Genomic DNA, 14,012 nt, shown 5'->3' with positions numbered 1-14,012 from the left:
GGAGGCACTGATAAAACAAACAATGCTGTGAGCCAGAGATCACTGCCATGCCAGCCAAGTTTGTCTTGAAAATACTCAAGAAAAAGGGAGAGGGGGAGGCAAGAGAGATATCAAATAAAAACTCTAAAACTTACACCAAGAAGAGGTTTTAGCCATGCAGCCGCCCAAACCCCATATCTCAGTAGCATTTTCTAATGCACTGCTATAGGATTGAGCAAGAAAGACTGAGCAGTGCTCATGGGAAGCAGACAAACATCCAATGCCTCCTCCCATTTGGAGTCACACAGTCTCCTACAAGTCAATAGACACAAGGAATAATAATAATTGTTATTACAGTAGTAATGAGAGTAATAGAGAATCACCAACCTTGAGGATCCCAGTTCACCTGTTTTCTTGGAGTCTCAATTGGAAATTTCATCGCTTCCTTTTTGCAAAGGGAGTAAAAAGAATTAAATAAATTCCCAACCTTCCTGTCTGATGCTGCAGTCAAACAAATTAATTTCAAATTATAGGGAGCCTGCGCTGTTTGACAGAGGGAAACTGGTGGTTGCCAAGGAAAGAAATACACAAATAAATCGAAGAAGGTGGGGAGGGGCGGGCAGGGGAGTGGAGTGGAGGGGTTTGCAGGCACCCCAGCACAGAGAGGGGTATAAGGGATGGACTGAGGACAGGAGAGAATCTGGAGGAGCAGGAACGGAGCAGACTGAGGTAGGCAGCGGGTCCAGGGTGCTGCTGGCTCCTGGGGAGGTTCCCGCAGCTGTTTCGCCCCGTCCACCTGCAGATGTCAGGGTGGCGGGGTCCCCGCTGCAGCGCGGCCCCTCTGCTGCGCCCACCCGAGGGGGACCCGGGCTGGAGAGAACGCCGGCTTGCAAGGATCGGGGAGTCGTCCAGCCCCCCACGCCCCCAGAGACACCTCCCACACGTGCACAAGCTCCCTGGCCTCAGCCATCCCCCAAAAATGAGCGCACCTCAGTTCAGCCCCGGGCACTAGAGGGGTAGCAAAAGTCAGCCGTGGGGCGTGAGCCGCAGCAGCATGGCTGGGGCGAGGCAGGGGCGAGGCTGGGGACCACCCCGGCTCAATGCAGCAGCAGCCTGGCTCGCCCAGGAGAGCGGAGCAGGAAGAAGAGGAGGAGGAGGAGGGAGCCACCCTATAGCTTTGGAGGGAATTCACGGAGCCCCTCTCTGCACTGGCATAAAAAGGGGGTGGGGAGAGCCTGCGAGCCCCTTTGTAAGAGGCAGTGGCGGGTGCCTAGGGAGGGGGCAGGCTCCGGCTGGTACTCACGAGGTATCCTTCCCGGGAGGGGAATGCAGCCTTGTTTGGCGGAGTTTGCAGCCGGAGACACGCTCGAATAAGCTACGAGCAGCAGTAGCGGCGGCGGCAGCACATGGCAGGAGTACGGCAGCATCCAGAGGCTCTGCAGCGCAGGGGGAGGGGAAGGGCAGGGATCGTCCGAGCCCCCGCAGGCTCTGGGACCAGGACCGGGTACCCCGAAAGCCAGGGGACACCTGCACCCCTTTCTGTCCCCGATCCGCACTGTGGACGGGGACAGACAGACACTTTGCGTCAAGGCAACGCCTGGCACAGCGGAGCTGTAAGATGTGGCCAAGCTGCAGGGAGGGGGCAGGAGGCTGGAGGCCCCTCGAAGCTGCCCTAAGCTGTCAGGGGCTTTGGGGAAACGAGGACACTTGTGCAATTACCAGGCACTTGCTTCTTTCCAGATCTTAATTCTCCCTCCTCTTCCTCATTCTCCAGGCTTTCCCTCAAACCCAAAACAGGCTAGTAACACCAGAAAGGTCTCCAGTTCCAGTTACAATACATGCCCCAGCTCCCCTCCCTCGCCAGGAAAACAAAACCCCAGCCCCTCTGGGGGCCTGAAGGAAAACCGTGTGTGGTTAACCCTGTCCTGCCTATTCTCTTCCACAGTGGAAATCAACTCTTTGTGTGAAGGGGATCATCTACGGGGGATGGTTTAGTGGACAGATCCACAAACTCTCATATATCATGGTCAGAGACCACACCAGAATCAGTCGAGGAGTCCATAGATCTTCTGAATTTTCAGGAAATGTGGTTGGGATCTAAACCTGGTGCCTGTGATAATTTGTGCCCTGATTTTTTTCCCTGTACTTTTTTTCTGAACTTCCCTTTTTCTGTTTTTCTTTTCTATCTCTTGCTGGAGGTTAGCTATGTTAGCTATGAGCTAACCTCGTAAGACCAAAAAGGAGAAATCTGCCCTGGTGAAGAAAAAAAAAAAAAATAAAATAAAAAAACCAAAAACCAAACCCAAAGCAGTCCAAAATGTGTGGATGTGTGGTGACTCTCCTCAGGAAACTCTTACTGTGAAGACTGGCACACTCTTTTCACATCCACATTGTGAAACTTTCTCCTAGTCTTTGTTCAACCCTAAACAGGAAGAGGAAATCAGTACTGGGGAATCCACACTTTCATTTAGTGGTGGTGTGCAAGGTCCTGTAAAGCAGCATGTAGTTTGAAGAAACCAGATGGAAGTAACGCAGCAAGTTTTCTCGGGGGAGGTGCTAGGAGTCTCTCCTTCCCCTAATCTGAGCACCCCTGTGGCTCTTGTTTTGTGCTGTACAGGAGGAGGAGGGAGAGGCTGCTCTAAGGGAGGACATGGTGAGAATGATAATGAGCCTGGCTCAGTCAGACTTGAATTTGAGATGATTGCAATGATGACATCAGTAGCAGAAGGTATTTCCTTTGCAAGCAAACCACGATGCATTCTGAACATACTTCAGGATTTCTGCTGACATTACTTTTGTTCTGAGTGGGAACAAAAGTGAGGGTAGGCTTTGCTAATTGTGCTGTGTAATTGCTTAAATTATGGTTAGAGTAACCTAAAAGACTTCAGAAGCTTTCTGAACCCCCAACAAGACCAGTTATCAAATATGTATCAATAAAGAATAATTCATTTATTTATACACACACATGTATAACATATATATGTGTGTAAATAACTTTTCCTTAGCATGCAAAAGTTTCCATCTTACTGCCATCTTCCTTGTATATTACCAGGGAAAACCTAACATAAAGACAAATATTACTGAACTGTGTCACCCTAACCCAAGCACTAGCCTGTCCCTCTGCCATAACGATCAGCAGTTAACTGATGAAGTGTGTATTCTGCCACAGATACCTGTCCACTGAGAACTCACCTAAGATAACCAAACTGAAGCAGTCCACTGATAAGCTGACATCATTAAATTCCTGCTAAGACATGCAAGAGTCTATAGTCTGGAGGTGAATTCTTCAGGTTTAGCACCAGAAACACATCCTGATTGTTACTGGCTAAAGAAGAGGCATTGTCATGAAAATTACATGATAGAGACATCTCACAATTGTTTGACTTACTGTGAAACTAAATAGATAATAATGACACAACACCATATTCATGTTTCTTGTATCCCCTTAATGTTCCCATATTCCCAAAAAATGTCTGTAAGCTCTACATACTTGCTCTAGCTATATGACTGAAAAACCTTGTGGCAAACCAGTTGTGGTTTATCAGGTACATAAATGCGTGACATCATGTAATTGTTCTGCATTTTTTTTAAACCATGTTATGATTGTGGAAAACTTGCTCAATTATTTCAATGCCTCAAACCTGCAATTTTATTGAGTGGGCCAATTTATTCCCAAAGTAACTCATTTAAAATCAATGGGATTACTCCAGAGATAAATTTGGCATCTTTCACTGACAGCACAGCTGCTGCATAGAAACGTAACTATTATCTTATGCAAATAAAAGGCCTTTCACCCCTCAGTGATGTCATATTCTTATGACAGGGAGAACTGGTGCCTTGAAGCTATAGTGTTTCAAGCTGTTACTCTGTCAGCTTTTATAAGCTAAGTGGATTCAGTAATGTTTAATGATTAAATGAAAGATCACCAAGAAAAAGAAACCTAATTTAGTACCTGTATGAGAATTTTCAGGATTTGACTGGTCTTCCTAAGTTCTTACTTCTCATTCAGGGTTTATTGTTCAGACTTAATGTCCTCAGAGCTGAAGGTAGTTGAAAATCAGTGCCTTACAGGACAGGGCCTGTGACAGTCACAACACAAAAGAAAAAAGGCCTTTTATTACAAGCCATCTCATTGAAAAAAGAAAAAAATGCTAAGTGCCCTTTTACTGTTCATTAGTAATATGGTATGAGTGATTTGGAAGTGAATTTGATGTACTTCAAAGAAAGCCATAGAAAAACAGATTAATAAATACCTCTTTTATCTACTTAAATCTAGTGAGCAGGAATGGAAAAATGACTTGATCCTTGATAATAGATGGAAATTATCTGTAGCTTGTGTGTTCCATTTCTTAGATGCTCTGAAGAAATGAGATAGGGCTAGATGGAAGTCTAGACAGTCTTTGTGTCATCACTAACAATGTACTCATTTGCATATATAACTATTCAGTTTATAGTTAACTATATAGTTGTTTGAAATCTGGTATTTCTAATTGTGAAGATTATTCTTCTTTCAGTTTATTGCCACAGGAGTGCTGTTATTTACACTGAGACCTAGAGAACAACTCAAGTGAATTGCATCCTGTTCTTTATATTCTATTGACCCATTCTGCAGTAGTATTAATTTGGACATTATCCAATGCAGAATCCTTTTATAATTTTTTTATTCTCCAGGAAGTTTTCTGTCAAGGAGAATATTTAAAGCCTCCTTTTTAGGATAACCTGAAAACTTCTTGTTCAAATAGTTTTCAGAAGGTTTAGTGTCATTAGGAATCAGAGAGTTAACTAAGAATCAGGACTATGCAAGTAAAGGCAATGTGTTATTTGTATTGTCTTTTATTGCATGGAGTTTCTTACCACTTTTTAAGTTATATCATGCAGTGCCATGTTTTCCTTATTTCATGGATTGATCCTCATAACAGAAAATTTACTGATTGGCAAAAATGGTTTCAGTGAAAACAGTGAATCTGCTTGAGGAAACTATACATCAGCAATAAACTGTGCTGGGATGGTACCACAGCCTGTCTGCAGTTCCTTTGGCTAGTGACACTAAACAGAATACACTATGATCCTGCTTCTCACATCCTAACACATCAATCCTCTAAGTGCCAGAAGAGGACAGAGGGTACCTGGTTCACAGTTTGTAATCACCTTCACCATTCTTGGCTCTTTTCTGGCACCGATTCCTCATTAGCCAGACTCCTGCTTTCAGACACCTTTTATATCAGTCCCTTTGTGTGGCCAGCAGGGACTATAGTGTAGTAGTTGCCTCACTTTTTTGTTCTATTTGAAAAAGTATATGCACATTATTAGTGTATTAGTATATTGTAGGGGTTTTTTTGCCTTGTAAGAAAATATTAACTAAAGCTGCAGAGTACTGAGTCTGTCTGAACCCACTTACATCTGTTTCACATTAGTTTAATTTGACTTCAGTTCAATTACTCCTGCATCATACTCATGAGAGAATTACAATCTGGCTCTCAGTTTTTTCCATGATATCCCTGAAGAATCCTCATAAGATCAAAGGCTGATATCTGACAAAAATAGCAAGCCTGATTAATAAAAACAAGCCACCAAGTTCATTTTAAGCAGTACTATTCTCTTCCCTCATGTCATTTTTCTAAGATTTCTTACTTGATAGATACATGAAACTCTGTCTTAGCCATTTGATAACTTTCCTCCATATTAAACAGGAAATTTGGGAGTTAGCTTTCGAAGATACCTCAATTTCTTTGCCATTACCACCAGTAGCAGAGCTACGAAAGGAAGGGCGGAGGCAGGTGGCAGGAGCCAGCCTAGCCAGCTTTCAGGACCATGGACAGGAACAGCCTCTGCCACCCCGGCCGTCTGTCATCCACGGGTCCCACGGCGCCGGGGCTGGCAGCGCCCGGGGCTGGCTGCGGAGGGGGAGCAGGGCTGTGAGCCCCGCTGGGCATGAGCGTCCATGCCCCGTGGGAGAGTCCCGCCTGCCAAGGCAATGCAGTGCCAGTGCAGTGGCACTGTCACTTTGTGAAAGAACGCAGCAGCTGGCACGGAGGAAGAGTAGCACACAAAATATCCAGAAAGGGAAAATGAGAGGCAGCAGATGAAAGACGATTCAATATCAGGAGCATAGTGACAGAAGTATGGGCAACCATGTTAGTGGTGAGGTCAGAAGGGAGCAGGAAAACCCCAACACTTGAAATACAAATGAAAGCTCAAAGAATAAATGGCTTTGACATGAGAAGTGTAAGGATAAATAGGTGGGACAGACTCCCTAGCATGAATACAGAATGAGGGATAAATAAGTGGAAGAAATACATTAAACCACACCTTCACATGCGAGGTGCAAAACTGCACTGCTTGAGTAGAAAGGAAAGGAAAATAGAGCCAAACCCCCCACCGTTTTATGTATATGCTTGTTGCACTAACGTTCCTTTGTTTAAAGCCTTCATATATAAGAAATAAACCTACAAAGCTTTGCACTTAGAAGACACAGAGATCTTGGGCAAGAGTTCAGATTATTTTCTGTGTTGCTGCCTAGCCTGCATATTTGCTTGTTACTCAGCAGGACCAGTAGAACAAATGCAGCTACAAGGAAGAACGATTATCTTGCACTCTGACCTTACCTCCCACAGACCTGTCAGTGGCCTCATCAGCTAGTGGGGCAGGATCAGGGGCCATCCACACCAAAGACATTAATGCTGGTCTCAGAAGCATTGTCTTACAACCCATTTTGACTGAAAACTTCCGCATTTCTTAGAATCAAGTATTCCACTAACAGCTGCTGTTCCTTTTATTGCAATGCAATATATCTATCAGCAGCCTATTAAATGTGAGGAGTAATGCAGCTATAGAACAGTTGAAGTAGGAAGGAACAGTCTGCACAAACACCATTCACTGTGACTGGTCCTCCTATAGCTTTCAGTTGTGCTGAAAGTTGTGTATATTTCAGTTGTGTATATTTCTTTTCTACTCTCAACAGCAAGGGAAGAAAGAAGCTATACTGAGCATTTGAAGAGCTGACTACAACTCTTGCATTAATCATCATCACTTTTACAATACTCAGGAGAGCTTTACTACTTTCTAAATTCAGTAACATATTTCTCACGTGGCTCAAGTAGTAAGAAGCAGTTCCCAAAATGTGAAAGCAATGGAATTGAGATTGGAGCTGTGGAATAAGGAATGAGATGAGGCTTTCTATTGAGTTTCACTCCCAACACTGCCCCACATTTTTCCTCAACCTTGTAGTCCAGGAGATGCATTTTTTCAGCCAAATGTAGAACTTTTGCAATCACTAGTTTAGCCATTGCTCAGAAGGTTAACACTGGGATTTGCCTGTGTCCCCTTATCTGCACACCATTGCCACCTTCAGTGCAGGAGCTCTCAGGGGAAAATTACTTTGAAACAGGATGATATTTCAAGCAAAATCAAATCAACAAATTATTATTCTGTTGTAGGAAGAGTGAGGGCTGTGTTCTGAGTGTAAGTTAGAAACCATCAATATTAATAGTAGGAACAGTGTGTCAGGCAGTATAACAATCATGAAATCAGCTCATGACTTTCTTAATATACTCACAAGTAAAAAGCTATTTCTGCATTTCTGAAGATGCATAGTCTAACAGTAGGTGCATCCCAATTTGAGTTTCTACACAAATTGTGCATACACATGCATCTAGAGTCACAAAACAATCCCAAAACCAACCAACCAACCAACCAGAAAACCCCAATACAAATCCATGAGGGGAATCTAGTGGATTTGGCAAAAAGTGAGCACTGAAAAGATTAGATTCATTCTAATACATAATGTCACCTTCTAGAACAACTACCATTCTCCATTTCATTAACTGTTTCATAGTATTTTGTGGGAGAAGATGTAGTGGAATTACAACAGTTTAGATGCAACATGGCAAGAGAATGCAGTGTTATTCACACATGGCATATTCTCAGCAAAGTGAGAACCTCACTGTGAATCAACCCATAGGCAGTGACTTCTCACAGTTAGCAGATCTGCTACAGCCTACAGACCAAGAGGTGACATGCATTTCATTCAGCTACCTATCTAAAGAAATATGTCACTGTACATAATTATAAAAATGTTCTGGATCATTTGTATTCTAGTAATATAAAGGCAAAAAAGAGTTTATGTGATTTGAGAACTATAATATATCTTTGAAGATAATATATCTTAATGTTGAAGAATGGAAAAATGTAATGTATATTAATTTCCTAAGCTAACATTTGCAGGTCATCTGCAGGCAGCCTCCTTTATAGGTTTACATTTTGAATGAACACTTCCTTCAAGCCTTTTATGGAGTAATTCAGGAATGCACCTATACTACTCTAAACCAGCTGCAGTTACTTGTGTATGTAATGCATAGAAAAGCCTTGAGATCTTCTGCTTGAAAGGAACAATGGGTATTTTTACATCTTTACATTGTATTTATCTATAAAGCGCCCATTTAGTAATTATAATCTGCCTTTTTACTATATAAACTAATGTGACATAGGCAATATCTAGCTCCTAGAGACTTAACATTATTGAACAGTCAGATCAAAATTGCTTGTATTACAAAAGGCACGTACAACTCTGATGAGCAGTCTGAAAGCAGTCTGGATATTTTTTCCCCTTCTTTTTTTATTATCTCAAAGAAACAATTTCACAAGTTCCCAAAAGTATTTAGACAAGCAGCTCTGAGTCAATGACAGTTAGGTAGGCATCTAAGTATCCTGCAGATCTGTTAAGCACACAACACCTAATGTATCAGTACTGTAACCATGCTGGTAGAATGAAAGAAGTAAAGAATTTAGCACAGCACTCTACTGGCCAGCATTTTGAGTAAAGAAAGGTGATGGAATGAAGGCTCTGTCACCATCATAATTCTCTATATACATAAAGTTGTAATGGTGGACTCCATTGTCAATGAGTTCAGAAGCAGTGCACAGGTGTATATTTATGGCACAAGTTTTCTGAATGCTGAGTTGGAACTCAGAGCAGCTGTGGCTGTAAAACTATTTGAATAAATTGGACTCTACTAACATCAGATGCTGCTAAATATATAAAGAAGCATAGAATTTTGCTATTACAGGTCCTTGCCAGATAGATCAATAATTTGTCATTGCCAGTGCCCATACACACTATTTCAAGTAGAAAAATAATGCAACTAACTTTATTTTCTTTAGCATCTTCTAGCTCAGTATCTGAAAACAGTCCACAAGCTAAAGTGAATCATGAAAACCCTTTAGAATGAATATTATTATAGCCATTTACAGATTATTTAATTGCTATATGGAATGGTCTAGCACCTCATCTAATTTCATGAAAATTCTCAGTACAGTGAAAAGTGAAAATGAGGTTTTACAAAACACAACCACTTAATCAGAAAAAAGGGGTAATTTTATGACTTAAAAACCCAGACTGGTATACTGAAAAACACTATTGTTAATTAAATAGTATAAGACCCAAGACATACACAAAACTGTAATTATCATTTTGCTTGATAATATTATACCTATTATTCCAGCAATTTATTCAATACTAAATCTTTGCATAAAACCACTCTCTCCCTCAATTACCACAAACCTCTATAAATTATACATGCTGGCAATTTCATATCACTTTCTGGCAGTATAGCATCATCTTTTAATTATAATAAATATCTCGTTCTTGATATTTAACAGTCCAAAAATAATAGATCACAAAGGTTCTTTCATTTTTCATTTTGTGTAAGAGCAGAAATTTATACCTGTCAATTTAACCTCATGCCTCAATATCCTTTTTCTGACTCCCATAATGCTCTTTGTGGTTTTGACTTTCATTTCACTGTCTTGAGAAGCAGTGGTCAAAACTGAATTAAACACAGGTATGTTCATTAAATACCTATTTCAACTTTATCTAATTAGAAATCAAACTTTTTTTGCACTATGCTCAGTGCTTTTAAACATAATATTGCTTCTCTCATAACTGGGTAAAGACATTCACTCAAGGTAAACTACAGAAATGCTGGAAACCTATTGTTTGCCCATTTCTTTTAGGAAATTGTCAGAAACACTGAAAGCAGTAATCACTTAAGTTGTGACAAGCTCTAAAACAAATGAGGTGATATTTAGTATTTGTCTTTTAAACATTTTTTTTCATCTTCAGAGTTGTAGCATATTCATGGCACATAGAACATCGTTCTGCTTCACTGACTTGGGATGGATATTTAAACAAATGGGTTTTTTTTTTGGTTATGCAATGAACACAAACCAACAGATTTTGAGATACAGGGACCAGGACTTTGTGCATGAATATTCTCTAAGATTGTAGCTCTTTGTCATGAAGTTTTCCAAAATGAGTAATATGTCAGTTTTGGCTTTAGGGATGATGTAATTAAAACAAACACATAGTGGTAGGAGGAAATCCAGCTGTTGCAACCATTGGATACATAACAGTCTGCCAGCTGATACCATCTTTAGAGCTGGAGAGGCTGCCATGGGAACTAACAGTAAACCAATATAGCTATACATTTTATTATATGACAAATGAGTTTTCAAATCAGTAACACTGCAGCAGTCATAACACAGAAAACATGAGTTAGTTACCAGTAATGTATTCCTCAAAATCTTCTGGAATTCAACAGAAATGGCCAGTCAAATCTTTAAATGAAAGTTATCAGCATTGCCCAATCCCCCCCACCCAAAAAAAAAAAAAATCTTACTTTAACTTTAATTTTAAATCAAACATTTTTAATAGGCTCTAAAGTCTTACAAGGAACCTTGCATTCAATTCAATTTTATTTTGATAATGAGTGCTTTTTAAAATATGTTATCTTCCTTCTCAGACATTTTATTCCACCTCAAAAATTGCTAATGTCACTAGGACCAAGAATAACTAGGGCTACTTAAAACTTGCATTAAGCTTTAATCAGTCAAGCAACTTGTGTCTTAGATTGCTATCTCTTAAACCCCTTTTCTTATGAGATTTGATTAGAACACATTGTTCAGAATGAAATTAGTACACCTGCAGTAAAGTGAACAGAAATTCTTTTCCCATAATTTTCACTGAGGTAAAAAGAACTTCCTAATATTTTCTAATCTATGGTATTAATGTATAATGCACTGGATCCTTACTGAAGAGTTTGTTGCCTTATGGTTGTCCAGTGTCTAAGCCCTTCACAGATGAAGGGCTATGTCCTTACCTATCAGACATAGCCTTATGAGGTTTCATAACACAATGTAGATTCTCCAGACATCCTTCCATAGTTCTGAACAAGCTGAAAAGAGAAACCTTGGTAGAGAAACATGTCTTGCCCAAACAAAGCAACCAGGCTCAAGGGGATACTAAATAGCTGGAAAGCTTTGAACACAATACAGTTTAGAAAGGAGGAAAATTATCCAGGTAGCGAGAGGCCTGATGGCTTGACCTCAGAAGTCTTCAAGGATATGTTTCAAAGAAAGCAAAAACAAAGGACTTGCAGAAGTAATCAGTAAATGCAATAAAGCCCAATAGGCTTATTAATCAAATAGAACTTGAGGGGTTTTTAGATGCACTTAGCTAAAAGGGAGACAAAACATGTTTTCTTGATAGGTAAACTAGACGGATTGAAGTTATTAGTGATGATCCTAGAAAACCAATCCTGAAAACTTTTGATACTGTCATAGTACATTCTGTAAAATAGCTAGTTGTGCAAATAATAGGATGTGGGAATGTGTGAAAGGTATTGCCAATATATATAATATTTGAAGATTATTTACAGTATCTGCAGTATTAATACTGCAGATTTGTGTGGTACAAATTAGAAAACAATTGGTGTTAGCAGCACCAAGTGTAGAGGCATGCCTTGGCAAAGAAAGAAGAATTTTCATTATGAAAAGCAGATGACACAGGAAGAATGAGACATAGGAATATTAAATGAGCATGGAAAGTCTTAGAAAATAAAATTTATATCAACTAGGTTGAAATTTCTAGCACAGATCTTATTAGAGCATATGAAGGAAAACATGAACAGGGGGAATGGGAATGCTAACTTCTGAAAAGTGAACAGAAGAGCATGAGACTAATTCTACCTGAAACTAATACACAACATTAACTGCATATACACTGATCAGGAATATAAAGGTTTTGTATTCCTCTATGGAACTGATTTTTTGAGTAAACATTTAAAGAGGGCTGCAAGAAGAAATACATGCAACTTTTAAGACAGAGATTAAACAGCTTATGGAAGAGATTTACATGATGAAGTCTTTTATTAAATAAATCATTATAATACATAAGACTTTCCATCCTAATTTCTTTCTATATTCTATAACTGATTTGCTTACTCAGACTAAATTCAACTTCTCCTAGTCTTATGTGGAATTTCTAGACTCCACTACAGATATTCATGTTTAATACTAAAAATCACAGGCCTTACTGGCTTCTGTGACACTATCTTAGGCATAAATATTATTCCATGTATAGGTCTCATCCATACAATGTAATCTGCTGTTCTGATATTTATTATTCAAAGGATAGATGTAATTTCTGTACCTATGCACTAACTCTAAACACCTCCATTTTTACTACCAACTATGAATTAAGGTGATTCAGACTGCAACCTACTGAGACACCCAAATTGCTGTACACAAGGTCACACATGTCACTGACAAAGTTATAAAAGGACCCTGAGCATCCTGGCCCTTGGGCCTGTGAAACATCCATCAAACTGAAGCTTCTTTCTTTTCTGATACATTTAAACATGTTAATGGACAGAGGGGGCAAAAAGAGTGTATATCAAATTTTAAACCAGTAAATTTCAGTTTCTGTCTACATCAGAACATTGGATATTCCTGAAATTTTATGTTGTCAGTAAAAACATGTAAGTTTAGTGTGTAGTAGATGTTTTCCTTGGAACATAACTTTTAGATGAAAGGAAGTTCTAAAGAATATAACAGAAAGTACTTACAGTAATTCTTCCAAAGATTTTTTCTAAGTATTAATAAAATTATTCTACAGAAAAAATTACTCAAAGTATTTCATTGTAATAGTCAAACTCCACAGACTCCATTTTGATTCTGGTTATTTTCTTGACTATTGCTTTCTTTCACACATAATTAGAAGTGGTTAATACGACCAAAATTGCCATTACTTATGAAACTTTGCATGCCAGCTATTTTCTCAACCTGTGTCCTTCATCTTCCAGTTTATATAAACACACAGGCTTTTATGAAGTTAATGTGTAAATATTACAGTACCTTTTTCAGGATAAATAACACCCCCACACTCTTCTGAGCGGGAATTTAAGTCCACTTTTAGTAAAACTGTTTTTCATGTTCATGCAGATATTGAAAATGTATCAAGGTGTTTTGGAAAATCATAGCATATGTGTGTGTCTCATTTTGTAGAAAATTCTAAAGATACCCTTGAGAATTTCTCTTCTTGACCTTGACAAAGCTGGAAGAACTCTCTTTAGCACAGAGGATCCCATTTATTCAAGCATGTGCATGGATTAATACGTTGCCAGGTAAGCCTGAGCATGCTGTAGTAGCTGTGTAGAAAGTGGAGGTGCCACACAAAATGCCACAATGACATTCTTCTGTCTGCCTGACATGGGCTAGGTAGACACAGATGATCCATTCAGCCTAAACAGGAATAGCTTCGCTGAATTTACTGAATATATGTCCAATCTGGGTCATAAGTTTCTGGTCTTCATGGAATATAAAAAAAAAATCATTCTGTCTCTCATTAATTAGTATGAGTAAGCATTTCTATGTATCACAGTAGGTAAATCAGCTAGACAATAAAGAATTTCTTATGATCTAGACAACAGAGTTATGACCTTTACATGGGCTTTTTTACCTTTAAAAATCCAATAAATTTCATTAGTTATTCCAGTCTACATTCTTTAATACTTAAGAGTTCAATTAAAGTAATGAGAAAAGAACAGCCCTCAGCAGTCAGCCTTACTAAAGGACAGTTTTTCACCTAGAAGCCTTCCATCTGCAAACTTGCATGGGAACAGCAGATAAACTGAAAATGACACAATATAAGGAGAAATTCTTAAGATATAAGGATATAAGCAGATCTTGGGTCACCC

General features: G+C 39.4%; 1 protein-coding gene and 1 long non-coding RNA gene across 3 annotated transcripts in view; one reads left to right on the top strand and one right to left on the bottom strand.

Annotated features, from left to right (window-relative positions):
• Positions 1 to 478, bottom strand: part of KCNK10 (potassium two pore domain channel subfamily K member 10) — a 55,736-nt gene extending 55,258 nt beyond the window's left edge. The window contains exon 1 of the mRNA XM_068192665.1: positions 367 to 478. Coding sequence (XP_068048766.1) covers positions 367 to 418 — 52 coding nt within the window. The 5' untranslated portion in view covers positions 419 to 478. The remainder of the gene's footprint in view (positions 1 to 366) is intronic.
• Positions 479 to 587: 109 nt separating this feature from the next.
• On the top strand, positions 588 to 13,582 carry LOC137475404 (uncharacterized). 2 transcript variants are annotated; one of them, XR_010999869.1, is made up of 3 exons: positions 588 to 708; positions 2,597 to 2,707; positions 13,321 to 13,582. It is a non-coding gene; the product is annotated as an uncharacterized lncRNA (long non-coding RNA). The 2 variants fall into 2 exon arrangements; XR_010999868.1 differs by lacking the exon at positions 13,321 to 13,582 and adding an exon at positions 3,149 to 3,489.
• Positions 13,583 to 14,012: the final 430 nt, after the last annotated feature.

Source organism: Anomalospiza imberbis, chromosome 6 (genome assembly GCF_031753505.1).
Source record: "Anomalospiza imberbis isolate Cuckoo-Finch-1a 21T00152 chromosome 6, ASM3175350v1, whole genome shotgun sequence".
NCBI classification, from domain to species: Eukaryota; Metazoa; Chordata; class Aves; order Passeriformes; family Viduidae; genus Anomalospiza; species Anomalospiza imberbis.
This window is presented reverse-complemented; position numbering and strand designations above follow the sequence as displayed.